General features: G+C 40.1%; 1 protein-coding gene across 4 annotated transcripts; it reads left to right on the top strand.

Moving 5' to 3' along the window:
- Positions 1–10: 10 nt before the first annotated feature.
- On the top strand, positions 11–17,244 carry ALG12 (ALG12 alpha-1,6-mannosyltransferase). Of its 4 annotated transcripts, none has more exons than XM_042815920.1 (11): positions 12–180; positions 874–969; positions 6,480–6,672; positions 6,820–6,952; positions 7,431–7,604; positions 8,925–9,119; positions 10,119–10,222; positions 10,681–10,904; positions 11,701–11,870; positions 12,039–12,114; positions 15,910–17,244. In XM_042815920.1, the coding sequence occupies exons 3-11, from the start codon at positions 6,508–6,510 to the stop codon at positions 16,139–16,141; spliced, it is 1,473 nt and encodes a 490-aa protein (XP_042671854.1). In that variant the 5' UTR covers positions 12–180; positions 874–969; positions 6,480–6,507; the 3' UTR covers positions 16,142–17,244. The 4 variants fall into 4 exon arrangements, with proteins under 4 accessions (XP_042671857.1, XP_042671854.1, XP_042671853.1 ...); XM_042815919.1 differs by having other exon boundaries at positions 12–236; XM_042815923.1 differs by lacking the exon at positions 874–969 and having other exon boundaries at positions 11–180.
- Positions 17,245–18,901: the final 1,657 nt, after the last annotated feature.

Raw genomic sequence — 18,901 nt, 5'->3', positions numbered from 1 at the left:
CTCGGCTCGGAGCCGGCCGCCATTTCTACTGACGGCTGTCTCGGAGCTTAGGGTGGCTGGCGGCGAGCTCTGCCCTCACCTAACATGGCTGGTGAGGAGGCGGTCACGTGAGCTCGGCGCTATTCTCCTCACTCCTCCCGCCGGCGCCCTCTGGGGGGCGGCCACGTGGAGAGCCGGCGGGTGAGCGCGGGGCGGGACGGGACAAAGCGCGGCAGGGCGCGGTGCCGGGGGTAGAGGTGAGACAGGGGCGCGGTGGCGGCTCTTTGAGGGACGAGGTGGGAGGCAACGGGGGCAGAGAGGCCGCGGGCGGGGAGCTGCTGCCGCCCGGCTTCCCCGAGAGATCCCGCCCCTGCAGCCATCAGCCCTTCGGTGCGGAGCGCCGGCCGGGCAGGAGCTGACGCTGTGCGGCTGAGAACACCGCCAGGGATGGCCGTTCTGTGCGAGCGTTGTCGCTTTACGCCCGGGTTCTATTTTCCCTCGGCGCTTTCTGGCTCTCGTCGCGGAGCGCTGCCGTGGCCTGGCGGGGGGTGGGGGACGGGGAGGAGCGGCCTTGCGGGTGCGCTCCCTGGGGTCGCGGCACCCCGCAGGTTGGGGTCACCCCGCTCTGTTGGGCTCGGCGCCACGACAGGAGGCTGCTCGCCTCTGCGGCGATGGCTCTTTATTCCGAAAATAGCTCTGGAGCAATCAGGGAAGTCAGCGCGTACGTCAGTATACAGGCCAGTGCGCTCCTAAATGCTGGCCCTATAACCTGGCGTTAAGCCGTTGTGATTCCTCAATTCCTAACCTATGGAAATGCGGTGTTACCTTATCTCTTACGATACCCTGCGGGGTACAGCACGTAAGATGCGGTCACGTACTTGATTCATTTGGCAGTGATTCTATAGCTGACGTTGGGAGCAAGGAGGAGTGTCGGGAGGAGCGGAGCGGCTGAGGGTCCCCGACCCGTGCCCGGCTGGCGGCGCTGCCCAGGTAGGTGGCGGCCCGGCGTGAAACTACCGCCAGAGGGCGCTGTGCCCGCGCGGAGCGGAGTCCATTGGTCCTTAAGGGCCGGTTGACCAGCCCAGGTTGGCGGTGTGTGTGTAAGGAGAGGATTGGTTTGGTCGGGAGCGTCCTGTGTATCTCGTCTGTAAATGTGTTGTATGGAAGGGAGAAAGTGCTTTTTCACTCTCCAGTGGGCGTATTCTGCGTAGCTTTATAGTTCCTTCGTAGCTGGTACTGTCCCAGGCTTTGTTTCCTGGCTCAGATTTCTATTTCCTGTTGCTTTTTTTTTTTCTACTTTCATAAGTTCCCAAGCTAATGAGGCGATACAGCTTAAAATAGCAACTATCACATTCGTTTTTATAAATATTGATGGGTTAAAAAACAAACAAACAAACAGACACCTTCAGTGCTTAAATCTGACCTCAGAGGTTATCTCTAGAATGGAGTTGGACAAGCTATTGAAGCGTACCAAAGATAGTAGCCAACAAGGGAGGATGCTAGTTGACGTGCTCTTGATGGCTCTGCTTGAATGCTTCCAGACAGTGTGTGAAGGGGTGAAATGCCATCTCTGGAGAAATTTGGGCACAATCTGATGCATTGCTGCAGGCTTGAGGGCAGAGTGGCTGGCAAGCTGCAGCAGAGAAATGGGTCTAGGGATGTTGTTGACAGCATGTCTGCCACCAGCATGCCCAGGTGACTAAGAAGGCCAATGGCATCCTAGTATGCTTCAAAAATAGTGCAGTCAGCAGGAGCAGGGAGGTGGTCATCCTTTTATACTCAGTGCTGGGTGAGACTGCACCTTGACTGCTGTGTTCAATTTGGGTCGCTCACTGAGAAAGATGCTGAGGCCCTGGAGTGTGCCAAAGAAGGGCAACAAAGCTGTGAATGGTCTGGAGAACAAGTCTTACAGGGAACAGCAGAGAGAACTGGGATTGTTGAGGCTGGCCAAGAGGAGGCTTAGGAGAGACTTTATTGCTCTCCTGTCCTGCTTGAAAGGAGATCCTAGCAAGGTGGCAGTCAGCCTCTTCTGCATAGTGATAGAATGAGAATCAGTGGCCCAAAGTTGTGCTAGGGGAGGTTTAGGTTAGATATTAGGAAAAAATTCTTACAGTGGTGAAGCATTGGAGCAGGCTGCCTACAGAACTGGTTGAGTCACTGTCTCTAGAGGTGTTCAAGAAACATGTAGATGTGGTACTTGGGGACATGGTTTAGTGGGCATGGTGATAATGGCTTGACTGTAGGACTAGTTGATCTTAATGGTCTGTCATAACCTTAGTGATTCTGTGATTCAGTGTGTGGATTGGCTGCAAAACTCTTCATGTATTTATCCTGAAGAGTGTCTAAAAAGCATAACTGAGCCAAGTAGGGAAGACTGGAAAGTGAATTCTTGAAACTTCTCATGCTTCCACAAAAGAAATATTAAGAAAAGAATAAGCTACTTTTGAAAGAACTGTTTGAGATATTTGTTTCTTTCAGATGGTTTTTTAAACATTATTTTCACCCCATTGAACTCCAGGAAGGAATGAACTCCTGTTGAGAATCTCTCTGAGGTTCAATTTCTGTGAGGGAGTAAACGTTGTTATGTCATCTGGCTCTGAAGATTCTTCAAAAGTTGCTAGAATGTTGATGATGAATAAGACTGTATTTGATTAGTATATTACTCTAACCTTTATTATTAAAAGGTAGTGGGTTTTTTTAATTGAAACCTGTTTTTGGCAGTAAAAAAAAAATAATGTAAATTGCATGTATTCTCGCTTTTATATAGCAAATTCATTTTAAGAATCAAATTCAGTGCCTCCCTGCCTACCTGTTGTGATAAATGGCACTTGAATTTTGAGGCTTGTCAACATCAATTTTCAACAGAGCAGGTTATCTTGAAACTTGACAAGATCCCTAAATTTATTAAACTTGATCTCAGAAGACTAGGTGTTGTCTTCATGCTTTGTTTTTAATCTCCTAGCTTGTTTCCCTTCAGGGAATTTCAGGACGTATAATGCATACGTTTATCTTCAAAATCTGAGTGCTCTGGCAAAAGCTTCCTTTCTTCAGGCATGCACTAGGATTGGAGTCTACAAGATCTTAGAAAAGAACGAAAAAAGAAAGCTTTGTGATTAAACTGTGTATGGGATATGCAACTTCAGGGTCACTCACTGATAAAGCTGTTTGGCTCTTGAGTCCTTTTCCAAGGATTCATTGACTCCTGTAATAGCTGAAGTTTGGATGAAGGAATTTCAGCTTGCTGCTGGGATACATGTCAAATACAAGTTGTTCAAACATTTGTGCTGCTGTATGGCCTGATTCTTCAGTGTCCATTTTTCTGTGGGTAGATTTTTCAGAAATGTGAGATATCTCTGTATTTAATGGAAGAATTCAGCAAGGGAGCTTTCTAGAGGCAAGAGTTTATACAAGGTAGACTGCACTGTACAGATACTTAATTCCTATCCAGCACTTCTTGAAGTGGTAGTCCAATACCTCATTTACTACTGCTGTGGAAAAAGGATTATGCTGTGACAGAACTCATTTTTATCCATCCGAGTAAAGAAGTAGTACTAGGCATGGGTTAACAACACTTCCATTTCATGGGATGTGTTTATTTAGGCTATTTACATTGTAAAACAAGGCAAAAATTGTAAAGACCTACCGCAGAACTCTTCCTTTGAGCCCCAGATCAGAGCTTTTGTTAGAGTCTGTAACAGTAGGAATTACACAAAACAGAAGATTTCTAGTACTATTTTCTAGTAACTTTTCCTATTATGTGTAGGAATATATATGTACATGTATGTATGGATTGAATCGGAATCACCAAGGTTGGAAAAGACCCATCCAGTCCAACCTGTCACCAGTAGATCTCACTAAACCTTGTTCCTCAACACAACATCCAAACATTCCTTGAACACCTCCAGAGTCGGTGACTCCACCACCTCTCTGGGCAGCTCATTCCAGTGCCTGACCACTCTTTCAGAGAAGCAGTATTTCCTAATGTCCAGCCTGAATCTCCCTTGGCACAGCTGGAAGCCATTCCCTCTAGTCCTATCACAGTTACACGAGAGAAGAGGCCGACCCCCAGCTCACTACAGTGTCCCTTCAGGTAGTTATGGAGAGCAGTAAGGTCTCCCCTGAGCCTTCTCTTCTCCAGACTGAACAATCCCAGCTCCTTCAACCACTCTCACAGGGCCTGTGCTCCAAACCCCTCACCAGCTTTGTTGCCCTCCTTTGAACCTGCTCCAGGGCCACAGTGTCTTTCTTCCAGAGAGGGGCCCAAAACTGGACACACTACTCGAGGTGCAGCCTCACCAGTGCTGAGTACAGGGGGACAATCACTGCCCTGTTCCTGCTGGCAACACTGCTTCTGATGCAAGCCAGGATGCCATTGGCCTTCTTGGCCACCTGGGCATACTGCTGGCTTGTGTTCAGCCAAGCATCAATCAATACCCCCATGGGGATACCCAGGTCCATTTCCTCTATGCAGTCTTCCAGCCACTCTGCCCCAATCCTGTAGCGTCACCTGGCGTTGTTGTGGCCAAAGTGCAGGACCCGGCATTTGGCCTTGTTGAACCTCATGCCATTGGCTTCAGCCCACCCTGTCCAGATCCCTCTGTAGGTCCTCGCTGCCCCCGGGCGGATCCACACTTCCAGCCAACTTGGTGTCCTCCACAAACTTACTGAGGGTGCATGCGATGCCCTTATCCAGGTCATCAATAAAAAATTTGTGAGTATATATGAGGGCTGCTCTGGACACTCTGCCTCCTATTAATTATATTGGTCTACAACATCGGGGTGGATGTTGGTGGTATGGAAGTAGGGGTTGAACCTTTGCATCAAGATTCTGTTACATCCTGTTGCCATGTGACAGATGGCAGCAGAGGGGCAGTCTGACAAAATGGTGTCTGATGTGGAAATGCGTATGAAGCAAAGGTGTGTCATTGAATTCCTCAATGTGGAAGAAGTGGCACCCATTGACGTGCATTGAGACTTGCTGAATGTTTATGGGGACCAAGCAGTGGATATGAGCGCGCTCAGGCAGTGGCTGGTGAGTTTCAGCAGTGGTGACAGTGGCAGCAGATCACCTCTGCTGGCGCAGATTTCTACAACCATAGCATGTAGGCTCTTGTTCATTGCTGTCAGAAATGTGTAGTTAATGTTAAAAAAGGTAGTTTGTAGCTTAGAATTCGCTCTGTCAGTTAGCGTTATTGTGTTCCTTGTGTCTGTTGTAGTTTTTGTGGAAATAAGCTTTACCTTCAGAGCAATCTGTGTATATAGCACAATACAGATGCATGCTATTTGCAGGAGTTGTATAGTTTTCTGGATTAATTGACGTTAGTTTGGAAATAAAGAGTATTTATGACATTATATCTGTTTCTCTTTAATGTTAGGAAGGACAAATCAATTGAGGAAAGGGTGACTATAGGAGGCAATTGCTGAATGATCCTAATAAATCTGCCAGTTGTCTGACATCTGTCTGATAGACAGATTTAGACCAAAACACGGGAGAAAACATTTCCAACCAAAAACCCAATTGTACCTAAAAAGTGCCATTTTTCAAGTTTCATGTCTGTGAGAACAGAACAAGAATAACAATAAACAAAATACCTCGACTTTTATGAAATTTAACCTAGAAAAGTGGGAAGCTTAAATTAAAATAGTAGAACTAGATCACCATTTCTGCTGGAAATGATAATGGAAGTTAACTTTTTAAAACTAGTTTATGATTTTAAATTACTAAAGGTTAGTATTAAAATACCTGTGTTTTTTATGCCCTTGATATCAGCTGAAATACTTTGCAGGTAATGCCATGGGTCAGCACGGTGTTGTGAAACAAAGCACTATGGACAGATGGCCTTTCCTTCTATGCAGTAGTGTGAAGGTTTGGGTTTTGACAGTGCTCACCCTGTAATGATGTGTGGTGTGGGTGCCAAGGGGGATTCCTTTCTGCTTGCCAAGACCATACCTAGCCACTGGCAAGCTAACAAACTCAGAAGTTCAAAGTACTCTGTTCTGAACAATTAATCATCTTCTGGCTTCCTCTCCCATGAGCTTCAGAGTCCCAGACAAAAGAGATAGTATGTCCTGAAGATCATGTGTAAATCCAGTGTGAGATTAAAGGGAGAAGAAATTACAGAGCTCTCTTCCATAAAACGCAGGCATAATTGAGATGGTGCTCTTGGCAGTAGAGACAGTATGGGGCACAAAGGGAAGCATTTGAAGTAGGGTCTGTGTTAACTGAAGTGTTACAGATTGAAAATGAGAGCCTTTGCACTTGCTGGAGATGGCACAAATCCTGAAATGTAGTCTGAATATCTTTTTGTCTATCTACTCCATAGCTGTAGATTATTCAGTTTATTTATTTACTTTTTTGTTTAGTATTGTAGTACCTTTTCTTTCTGTAAGAATCACCCTGACCAATTTCTCTCTTTTTCTGTTTCTATACCTCGTTATTAATGTATTAATTTCTATACCATGCTATTAATGTGTGTTCTTTTATCTTCTGGTCTTGATAGGTGAATATATGTGAATTTTGAACACAGGATGGCTCAGAAGAGGAGCTCAAGTGGGCGGTCATTCCCATTATTGTTGTTGATTATTGTTGTGGCCTTTGTTCATTTAACTGTCTGCCCATTTACAAAAGTGGAGGAAAGCTTTAACCTACAGGCTATCCATGATGTTGTGTACCACCAACTGGACTTGGATAAGGTAAATTCAAAATAGGTGTTCTTTTTTTGGATACTGTTAAAGCTTGCTATTACTTTCTATATGAGTAGAAAATATGCAATGTGAATATAATTTATCTTGATTTTCTTTTGTTTCTGATTTTCCTATCTTAAATTTTTCTTTTTGCAGTATGACCACCATGAATTTCCTGGAGTTGTCCCAAGAACGTTTCTTGGACCGATCTTTATTGCTGCTCTTTCCAGCCCAGCCATATACATACTTTCACTGTTAAAAATGTCCAAGTTTTACTCCCAGCTGATTGGTATGTGAACTTTGAATTCAAACTTGGTTTAATGTAATGTAATATTCAGTGTTTGAGTCAGTGGTTAAAATGTTGTATTTTTGCTAATGAGGGATTCTACAAACTGTAGTTACGTGGAGCCAGCGTGGCAATTCCGCTTCTTTTTTGGGGGGGCTGTAATTAACAACACAGAGGAAGTGTTTCTTAGCAAAAGCCTAGAGAAAGTGTGTTCAGAGAATATATTCCTTTGTATACTTCCATTTACACTTTGTAAGATACTGCTTGATTTGGGTACAGAATCACTGACCTCTGCGCAGAAGTATCAAGCAAGTTAAAGATGATTTAAAACAAACTAATGTGGAAAGGGTTTGGTTCTTTTCTATAAAGTGGCTTGCGTTATAAGCTCTTCAGTTGTGTTCTTAGTAATTTCTTCCCTTTGTGTCTTTACACATTCATTGGTGATCAGTCTGATTATGTTGTGTTTGTATTGTTCTGATAGTCAGAGGAAGCTTGGGGCTCAGTGTGATTTACACACTATGGAAGTTGCAGAAAGAAGTTAGAAAGCAGTTTGGAGCAACTACATCAACAGTCTTCTGTCTCATAACTGTTACTCAGTTTCACTTGATGTTTTACTGTACACGAACCCTTCCCAATGTATTTGCACTTCCTTTTGGTAAGTATTTGCGTATGGATAATTTCAAAATGTGGAAATTCTTTTCAAATGTGTGGATAATTAAGCTATAGAAGAAATATGGTCTTCCCAAGTTAATATTTATGCTCTGTTATGCTATGTGATAACAAGATGAGAAAACTTGAGTGGTTTTGAGGTGGGTTTTTTTTTCCCAGAAATGTTTACAGTGACTGTTAAATCTAATACAACATCTGAATACATGATGAGTTGGAGTTTCTCAGAGACTTGAATACACTTACCTAATGCATAAAACACAGGTTTTGGAAAAGCAGTAGGCATACTTTCTGTTTAAAAGAAAAACAAACACAGATCTGTAGGACTTAATCTACACAGGAAGCCATTTTCTCATGGGGCTGTGGAACTAACTCTCACGGCAAGCTCTCCACCTTACTTTTCTGGAATCACCTATAAATCTAACAGTACAGAACTGGGGAAAAAAAATCCATGTCAAAATCATACCCTACGTACACGGTTTTTCCCCAGAGATGATGAGAGGAAAAATTAACCACATATGCTAAATATTAGCATAGTCACTTAATGCTTCAGTGGAATTTGTTTGGCTTGATGTAGGAGCCTGCATAGATCGGAACTGAAAAACAAAACAAAGAAAACTGAGTCATCAAACACTGTGTAGTAGTAAACTTTCCAGCTCATTTCTGTGGGTATTAAAAATACAAAGTGTTTCTACTCTTAGTATTTCACATGTAATCAGTTGGTATTGTTCTTTTGCATTTTGCTTAGGGTCCAGATCACTTTACAATGTAGTCAGTGATTTGAACTCTGTAGTAGTAGAGATAACTTTGTGGAGATACAGTTTATCTCCAGCTAACATTACAGATGGATTCGTAGTTCCTTCTCCCTCACCTGTAGTCTGTAGTCTCTTTTTCATATTTGAAATGGGGTGCTGTTGTCAGTAATACAAGATATACTAATCTAAGGAAAAAAAAAAAAAACTTTTCAGGAGATGGTGGGAAATGATAATTATGAGTCTTAGTTTGAAAGGCAATTAGTATTTAAATTTGAACGGGGTGGGGGTCAAAAGCTATCAAATGCACTGTCCAGAAGAGCTGCCACATGTTCCTTTTGCAGTATGCTTTTCCTGATTACTGAAGCATCAGTGATAGTATGATACATGATTTTCCGAGCTCTGTTTCTGTGACAGAAGGAGGATTTCTGGACAAAAACTCCTAGGAAGACTGAGATGGGATGGGTTGGGAAGTTTGAGTAACAGAGTGCTTTTCTTAATAAAAGCGTTGCCCTGTAGAAAACAAATAGATGAGACAGTGTATTTTATCTTTACAGTGCTGTTGGCATTGACATTTTGGATACAACAAAAGCAGAGGCCATTCATTTGGTTCTCAGCTTTGGCAATTATAGTCTTCAGATCAGAGCTTGCCATATTCTTAGGTCTCATGCTTCTTGTGACGTTTTTGACCAAAAGGATCTCCATTTTAAAGATACTTTCCCATGCTGTTCCTGCTGGATGTTTTTGGTTGGGTAAGTATTTGCTGGGGGGAAAGGGGGAAGGAGAAGCCACGTATTAAATTCAGCAGAAATACAGAGATTTGCTTATTTTTTTTATTTTTTTTTATTTCTCCTCTAGTGTCCTGGCCCTTAGGGTTTGGTTTTGTCTCATTCTGTTTACCAGTAATACCACAAGCATGTTAAGCATGTTTATTTCTTTGTATGTTTGTGTGCAAGGAAGTAAGTATGCACAGAGCCCCAGGAAGGTACTGTGATCTCTGCCTTCAGATATCCTGTATGATGTCCTGGTCTTGAAAAATCTTAGATGTACAAGTTAACTTCAGTGTAATTAGTACCAGGCTGCAGTTCCAGGTACATTATCAGCTGTATTATCTATTACCATGATGACAGGCTGAAACTGAGGATGAAATGAAAGTGACAGACAGGGGTACTGAATAAGAGGATTGTGGAGGGTCACAGTTCTACTTTGCTTGAGGTTTAAAAAAATTCTCCGTTGTGTCTCTTTATTACATTAACTTGAACAGCTATGATTTTCCACGTTGGAGAGGCTGAAAAATTTTGTTTCTACTTATTCACGGACAGCTCATGCACATGCATTTAAACACTCTAAGCTTTTCTGCCAGCCTGACTGATAAAAATACTATCATCAGATGACCAGTGATGAGCTATGGTAGCATGGTTAATTTTCTGCAGTGTGGGCAGCAGAAACAGTGAAGGATCATTGCACATGCATTCGGAAGCACTTCATTCAGAGTCCATAGGTCCAACAGGAATTTCACTGATACTCCCATTCCCTCATTGGCAAAATTCATAAATACCAGAGCGGTTCTTGGGGAGCTGAGTGGAGGAGATAGGACTGATGGATTTGCTGCTTTTCTGTTTGCCTTTAATCCGTTATCATCCTTTATCATCAAGTTTGTGTTGCTGTCATCAGTAAATGTGCAGTGTGGATGTGCTTGTTTGGTTTGCCTTAGGTTTTAATTCATCCAGATGTGTATTTAATTCTTTCAGGGCTAACAGTGGCTGTGGACTCTCTATTTTGGAGGCAACTTGTGTGGCCTGAAGGGAAAGTGCTCTGGTATAATACAATTTTAAACAAAAGTTCCAACTGGGGAGTATCCTTTGAAACATCCAGGGAAAAAGAGCTGTAACGTTGTCAGCTGAAGTGAAGACTTACTCCTGAGACTCAGTTCTGGTGTTACTGAAATACTTGCTGAAAAGCAGAATGTATGTGAAGTTATAAGGCGATGTCTGTACCTTAGATCTTTCCTTAAAATTTTAACTTTCTTCTGCTGATTTTTCTTTTTGCTTCTTCTTGGTGTCCCAGTATAAATCCAGGTTCCTTCCCTGTGATTTTCTTCATCAGTAACAACACTTAATGTACCTTTATTGGATGATTTGAAAGCAGTTAGGCAACTGCTCTTGCTTTTCAAGAGTAAGGCAGAAAACCAAATCCCTGGAATAATGTGATATACAAAATTCTACTGCATGTTTGCAAATTTTGTCTGTTGCTGTAAAGAATAGTTACTCATTAGCAGTAAAACCATCCTTAACTCTCCTTTTCACCTTGAAGATATCCCCCTTCTTTTGGTATTTCTATTCAGCTTTGCCTCGTGCTTTGGGATGCAGCATTATATTTGTACCTTTAGGTGCAGCAGAAAAGAGAACTCGGATATTACTTTTGCCAGCACTGGGCTTTATTTTCTTGTATTCGTTCCTTCCACACAAAGAGTTGCGCTTTATCATGTACACTTTCCCCGTCTTCAACATAGTAGCTGCTAAAGTGTGCTCACGAATGTAAGTTTGAGATTGCTTTTTCCTTTTTTTTTCTTTTTCTTTTTTGAAGTGTAAGAAGAAGGAGAACGTGTTACTGTTCTTATACAATTCTTTCTCTCTTGGAATCGTGATTATATTAAGGTCTAGAGAAGCTCTAGAAAGAACGTCTGTATCATTCTGCCTATTCTTCTAGTGAGAGAAATGGAGACAAAAGTGATAGGATTTGAAGCAATAATTTGATAAGTCTATGGCAGAGGCAAAAATGGAGTTGTGATCTAGAGTTCTGAATTGCATTAGCATCATCACGTGAGTGGGGGCACGGGTCTGTGGGTCCCCCCCTATCCCAATTCATTTTATGCACTAGAGAAGAAGTTACTAGTGTGTTGTTAACATAAGTTTCCTCAGGAAATTGTTTGATACGCAGGTGGAACCATATATTACCATATATACTCATGAAACTTGGAGTTTGTATTAAATGACTACACTTGAGTGTCTTGAGTAAACAAATTTCAGTTGAATTCTGAACTTATCTGAAATAGAGTATATCCATAGCTGAGTTTTCAATGCAGAAATACTTATCTGTAATGATAAACCTTAGTCAATTTTCTTAATAAGGATATTCAAACTTAATTGTTTGTTGCTATAATTTAATCTCCTAGTAATAATGAATGCATTCCTTAAGTGATTGTAATTAAGTTTGCACTGTTCTTTATTATCTAACTGGGTTTTTTTCTGTTTGTGAAAGATTACAGTAATCAATGACCATTAGGAAACAAATATAACAGTTTAGTCTTGCTCTTTTTTCCCCTCTCAATAGACTGAATAACTACCGGAAATCCTGGCTGTACAAACTTGGATCTTTTTTTGTTGTAATGCATCTTCTAGTTAATGCTGCTTATTCTGGAACTTCTCTGTATGTTTCACATTTCAATTATCCTGGAGGAGTAGCAATTCAGAAGTTGCATGAGTTGGTACCTTCAACAGCAGGTATGTCAAGCTGGTTTTGAGGTATGTTTGTCTAACTCAGTTGTAATTTTTTGCTATTAGTACATTTTTACATGTATTGAATTTTGCTTCTTCACATTGTTTTCATGTATCTTTTCAGTTACTATTGGTGACCTTATAGTAATTGTGAAACTTTGTTTGTTTCTGCAGAGGTCTCTGTTCATATTGATGTAGCTGCAGCACAAACAGGAGTCTCTCGGTTTCTAGAAATCAATTCAGATTGGAGGTATGTTCAGATTTTAAAAGGAATATATATATATATTTATATATATTTATTATATATATATATTATTTAATATAATTTATATAAATATATATAAACATTCATAAAATAAGCACCTGATACTTAATTTTTATACGTATGTATATATGAATCTTCAGGGAATTTGGGTATGTGAAGTGTGAGAAACAGAACACTGTTTTGGTTAGTTCTGTTTTGCTTTAATGCCATATAATCTTTAAATACATGAGAAATAAAAGGACAGCACAGAAGTTATTTTGCTAAGGCACTGATATCCTTAAAAGAGCTACATTTGCTATTTCACTAGGTTTTATAAAACACAGTTGTAGATGAACATCTTTCTGTTCTTGGTAGAACATAATACATTTATTAATAAAGTAAATTAATAGTGACATAATAATTGGGGGGAATCTTATTTTATCTGTTTTTAAATGCTGTGTTGCAAAGTGAAACTTATCTACATATTAATATTTAAAGTCTTTTTATGTGAAACATCCTTCAGATAGATTATGTTAAAGCTGCTGTCACATAGACTGTTAGTTATGTTCATTCTCTGGTAGATAACAGTTTTGAGAGCTTTGTTACCATGAGCAGAATACACAGTGTATTAAGAATCACAATATCTAAACAAATAGTAGAGGATATCTGTGGGGTGCCGTTGCTTGCTTTTCAGGTTGATGCAAAAAAAGGGTGTCTCTATGATTCAAGGCTTACCTTGTCAACCGAAGTCAGGATTTCTAATTTAAAATGTCATCTTAATGAAAAACCTTACTTTATCCTTGCACAAACAGGTTTTGGTTTTAGTTTAAGTCTGAATTAGAGTTGTTTTTCCCAACTTGAGCTGTTCAGGATAAAATGAAGAAACATAATTAATTTACTGCATAGTTTGAGAAAAAAATTTGTAATAGAGAAAAAGAAGGGAATAGTATGCTTCCAGGGCAAGCTGCAGGAATTGCTGTATTGCCTTTTTTTCTTTTCTCTGTGCTCTTCTGTAGTATCATGATGATGTTGACAGTTAAAGGCAGAATTTCTGTCATATTTACCAATCCACTGTTCAGAATTTTTTTTTTTTTGCATCTGCTATGTAGAGAGGGTTTTAACACATGAGTAGTTAGGGGGAGACATTACTCTATTAGTACAAGTGATAGAACACACATGATAACTGAAATGCTCCAGTCTGTTTTTTTTTTTTTTTTTGAAGATACATAAATACTTATTTAAACTACTCTTAAATGTATTGGATAAACAAAACTTTCCAAATACAGTGCTTAAGTTTGTTGGCCTTTTTTAGATGATAGAGTTTGTTTGGATATTTCTTGTTACTTGATTGAGGTTTTTGTGGTGCACTGGGATTGGAAAGTGCATGAATAATATCCCTGTCACTGATGGATGGTTCATAGTGTTGGAGCTGTAGGGTCTCTCACTTTTATCTTCCTTATCATACGAAGTCTTAAGGGAGGGCTGGTTCATTATAAAGTTTCACATACAAAGGGCTACTATGTTGTCTGACAGCACAATAGTGCAGAGTTTAGTGTCATCAGCTGTCCATTTTCTCTTTATTTAAGAATGTGACAGATGGGTGAAAACTAACCTACCATCTTCATAGATAGATTTATGGATGGCGCAGCTATGAGGACTGATGATTCTTCAGGAAAACTACAATCTACAAATGAGAGTCTCTTAGAAGTTAACAGCTTTCAGTGGTGTGCTTAGATTAAATCTATGTGCCTCAAGAAAAATGCAGGTGATCCATTATTTTTCTTCAAAGGTTGACTGAAATAAGCTTGGTGCAGATTCTTACACAAGACAGGTGTTACAGTCTTGTCTTCAATTATGTAGTCTCTTTGAACCAGGAATAAATATGCTGTGTAAGCTTCAAGTATTTAAAAATAATAAAATTCAAAAATGCTTGCAGCCAGATGAAAGGCCTTTTATTTGCTGATGAGGAAAATGCAAAACTAGTAGTTGGTAAAGCCTATTACAAAGTGTATCATTCTTTCTGCCAGTTTTAACACATCTATCATCCTACATGGCATCCTAAATGATCTTTCTGGCAATAGCAGATGAAATTAGAGTGTTTGTTTTTTTTTTTTTTTTTTTTTTTTTTTGTTTTGTTTCAGAACACTTGTAATGCAAGATCTGGTCCTGTATTTGGTTAACCATGCACACAAATCCTTTAGTTTGTTGTAGAGTGTCTGTTGCTTCACATATCTTAAATGTTAGTGACTTTGTTGGAAATATGTGAGATTATTGCTTCCAGTTTTCCACAGAGAATTCAGGGAGATGAGAAGCCAGGTCTGCAAAGCTACACGTGGTAAAGGATGCTCATAGGTACATGCAAGAGTAGTTGCAGGCTTGGGATTGCACAACTTCAGTACGGGTGTTCACTTCAGTAACAACAGCCACAGACTTGAGTAAGTTAATTGTGAAACGTGGGGAGGAATCAGGTGCCTAAGTTACAAAAGCTGGTGGAGAATAGCTTGCAGAAGAGGGCAACAGAAAGAGTGAATAGCTGCATCACTCTTCAGTTGGCTTATAGATTATTTTTTTTAACACTCTTGTTATGGTTAGATACTTATGACTGTTCTGTCCTAAACGAACTAAAGGTAAGTAACTTTGCTTTTAACCTCTATCTTCTGTACTGTTTTCCATCATTAGTAAATGTGGGATCTTTTTCTGGAGTATGAACAAAGAATTAAAGCCAGGTCTTCGCCTTTCAGAAGTACAGGAAACAGTGGTCTGTGGAATATTGAGGGCTGCACTCAACTTGTCCTTCCACTTGTGAAGTTGTTGGATTGAGGACTCAATTAGGATGTCACATCCAATATGAGCATCCTAACCCTTGGGCTACAAAGTTCACCTTCTTCTCTTCAGTGAAGACAGCATCTTCATGAGACGCTAAGAGAGATTCCTTATAGTCTAGATAATTAGGTTTATGCATCTCTGTGACATGTGAGGGATGAACTGAACTCAAGTGTTCAGTTCTGGGCTCAGATCAGACAGAGAACGTACACCTAAATCTTCAATATCCCTGTCAAATACTTCAGCCATTTGGTTTTTCATCTCTTAAATTCCCTCTGCAGCTAGATTGAACGTAAGCCTTCTTAACAAATAACTGTAAGTGGACATGTTAAGTACTTTTGAAACTTAGTTGCCTTTTATATATGTATTATGTAGAGATAATAACGTGTATTTAGTACTCTTTAACAGGTTTATAAAAGCTGACCTTAAGTCAACTGCCCAAACATGCTGTAGATCAGGAAATTGAACAAGTGCCAGGTTAACACTTCAGTTTCCAAGCTGTTCTTTCTTTCCTGTGGTGTTCAGTGCAGTGTTTTCCCTGCTGTTTTCTGGGGCTCATACTTGAACATTTCACTACCAGGAAAGAAAGATTTCTGATGAAATGCTTCATAACAGATTTTCTTAATTTCAAAAGGAAAAGGCAAGACTGTTATCCAAACATCAATTTTTGTAGATAATGCTCAGACTGCCTGTCATTCTCTATAGTCATTGGCTTCGTGCTTTTTCCACAGAACTTAGAGGGCTAGATAAGAAATTTTCTACAAGTCCTAAATTAGATGATAGTAGTAGCAGAAAGATTTGCATGGGATGACTAGCTCTCTAGCCTCTTCAAAAAATAACGTTTTGTTCTCCAAATAATTTTAAAGCAGGCATATAACTGAGAGTGTTTTGCATTTGTTTGTTTTGTTTCATCTTGGAGAGTATCTGCCTTGTGATGTGTAGAGAGGAATGTAACTAAAGCTTGTGTGTTCTCTACAGGTATGATAAAAGAGAAGATGTTAAACCAGGAGACCAGCTGATGTTTTCTTATACACACATACTGATGGAAACAAACCCTCTTCAGATATCACATTACAAGACAACCCACAGGCCGCTGGCAAATATACCTGGCATCAGTAAAATTGGGTTGAACCTTACTGCACTACCTCCTTTTACTTTAAACTTAAAACCAAAATTAGTACTGTTGGAAAAACTTCCTCTATCATCTTGACTGTGAATTTTATGTAAGTCTTTTGGTGTAATTTTGCTGATGACTGAATGATCTATGACAACAGCAGATTATCATTCCAGCACTGCAGTTCAGCTTCTGTGAAAAGGTACAGAAAATCTTTGTATTGATCAGTATTTAGCTTCATCCTGTTTATTATATGAATACTATAATGCATTCCTAGTCAGTATAAACTCAAATCTGAGTTAGATATTATTAGATGTGTTTGAGAGAGGCTGCCTGCAAGTTTAGTGCTATTAAGTGAAATGTCTACTTAATTTGGGTAGTTATTTCATAATGCAGCACAGGTATGTCCTAATTGTCCTATATAAGATACATAATGGAACGAGATCTTACTTTGGCAATAACTTTATATGTAATCTGTGTGTGCAAAGATGTATTACTCGATATATCTGCAGGACTGTAACCCGCTTAGTTGTCAGATTGCCTGTGTGAAACTTGAATGATGTTATCAGCATAGGAAAGCCATATTCATTGTAGCTTCATCACAATACATGATTGTGCCCTCTGGGCTATTAAACTAATTAAAGTGAAAGGTTCACTTAAACAGCATTTGGACCTTTTGGCAACACTGTTTTGTTAACAGTATTAAACAGTATTAAAGAACGGTTATCTTTATTTCAGTAGTTCATGAATGAGCAGTGCGACTTGGATTTCACAGAAAATAGTATTTTAAAACTATTTTCCCTTTTCTTCTGCAGTTGTATCTTAATTTGCAGTGCAAAAGTTTACCTACAAAAATATTTACTTGAATACACTTGAAGAAGATAGGTGCTGTTTTATTTCTGTATCAAGTAGTCCCCTTGGAAAAGAATAAAGTACCATGTGTTAGAATTGTATAAATTAGAATAAAATAGAATGCTCTGTAATTTCTTCTTTATTAGATGTTTTTGTTAAGGATGTCTGCCTGGACTGCTGAATGGAAGAAATTTAGGGGTAAAAAAAAGGGAAAATTTTCAGTAGGGATATTTGTAATATGGCAAGAATTCCAGTAGTGTAAAAATTCAGAACTGGTGAAATAAGCACGGGCAGAAAGCTGTTCCTTGCTGACTGAAAACTCAAGTAAAAAAATTGAGTGGTTTTTTTTTTTTTTCTTAAAGTGTTTCATTCAGAAACTGTTTATCTGCATGTGCTTCAGGTTTTTAGACTGTGTTTTCCTTTTATCCTGTAGATTATGTATCAGAGGAACTGATCTAGTGAGGTGGAGTCTGTCCCATAGTGGGTGGCTGTTGTGCAGGCTTCCTCACACTGAGATCTGGCAGAGGCAACCTGCAGAACTCGTTAGTCCAGTCCGTGGCTCCTCTTGAAATTGAAATCAGTGAAGTACTATCTATTTGACTTTGGAAGAAAACTCAGCTTCCTCCAGAGCCAGTTTGAACGTCAAATAATTGACATGATACAGAAGGAAGTATATGTGCAAATAGCTGAGAACTTGGGACATGATGAATGGAAATTTTTGAGTAAGGATTTAAGTCTGATCTACATTATGTAACTCCCTCACAGTGTAAGCTGTAACTGAAGAGCCTGAAGTGAAATTTATCCTGTCTGAAGTATAGACAAGCATCTGGCAGTGGTAGCAGCGTGTACTACTGCTCTCAGACTTGCTGCTGATGAAAGTATATACTAGCAGCTCAAATTGGCCTGTTTATTATGTCTTTTAGGAGTAGAGAAAGGAAATATGCATTCAAGGAGGAAAAAATGAAATACTGAATTGCAGTTTCAGACAGACTCTAGGGTTTATTTGGATCTGTTATATCTTGCTCTACATCTGTGGTTCACAAGAAGTGCTTAGTTTTTCCATCTGAAACCAAGTTGAGGTTGTAGATATGATGCTGAGAAGAAAGTCTTAAGGGGAGTGGGGTGGATAGTTGATGGAACAGGCATGCGGGTGTTTTTTTCTTCTTAACTTCAGTAGTGGAGAAGGATACTGAGAGGATCAGGAAAACTGACCTCATAAATAAATGGCTTAGAGGTTGGTGCAAAAACAGGAATTTTGTTTGTTTTTTTGACCATGAGACAATTTACTGGGCACCTGGCATGAAGGCTGCAGATGGAAGTAGCCTGTCTCCAAGGGGTAAGAGGATTCTAATTGAGGAACTGGCAGGACTGAAAGGTCTTCAAACTACATACAAAGGGGAATGGGGATAAAATAAGGGCCACTGGTGTTGAGCAGAGGGTGGAGTACAAAACGATGGAGTAGGGCAGTGGGATGCTGCTGTTCTAGGGGACCCTAGATCCTCTAGAAAGGTGGTGAGACAAAGCCCAGCTGAAGTGCCTTTATACCAATGCACGCAGCCTGGGAAATAAGCAGGGGAAGTTGGAAACTAATGCACTTGGAAACTTACTAGCTTGTTGCTATCATAGAAACATGGTGGGATGACTCTGATAAACTGGAATACCACCACTGAGGGGTATCGTCTCTTTAGAAGGGAGAGGCAAGGTAGGAACAGTGGGGGAGTCAAAGAGTCAATGTCAAAGAGTGGATAGAATGTGAGGAGCTCTTTCTGAGTAACAGTCAGGAACAGGTTGAGCCTGTGGGTTAGAATTAGGGATAGGACTAATAAAGATCAGCTGGTGATAGGGGTATACTACAGGCCACCTGATCCAAGGGAGACTGCTTAGGGGTATTGTGCTCACAAGCTCTCATCCTGGTGGGGGACTTCAACCTGGATATCTGTTGGAAGAGAGATGTTGGACAGAGAGCTGCAAGAGATCCAGGAGGCTCCTGGAATCCATTGATGA

The sequence above is a fragment of the Centrocercus urophasianus genome, unplaced genomic scaffold (genome assembly GCF_019232065.1).
Source record: "Centrocercus urophasianus isolate 14NV4802_14NV808 unplaced genomic scaffold, USGS_Curo_1.0 seq_15, whole genome shotgun sequence".
NCBI classification, from domain to species: Eukaryota; Metazoa; Chordata; class Aves; order Galliformes; family Phasianidae; genus Centrocercus; species Centrocercus urophasianus.
The sequence above is the reverse complement of the archived record's forward strand: the minus strand, read 5'-3'. Positions and strand labels throughout refer to the sequence as shown.

Bases quoted from the DNA above. Each gene is read 5' to 3' on its own strand.
- ALG12 (XM_042815923.1), top strand. From the start codon at position 6,508: ATGGCTCAGAAGAGGAGCTCAAGTGGGCGGTCATTCCCATTATTGTTG. The intron at 6,953-7,430 runs GTATGTGAACTT...TTGTTCTGATAG, and splicing joins GTTTTACTCCCAGCTGATTG to TCAGAGGAAGCTTGGGGCTC. The intron at 10,905-11,700 runs GTAAGTTTGAGA...CCCTCTCAATAG, and splicing joins GCTAAAGTGTGCTCACGAAT to ACTGAATAACTACCGGAAAT.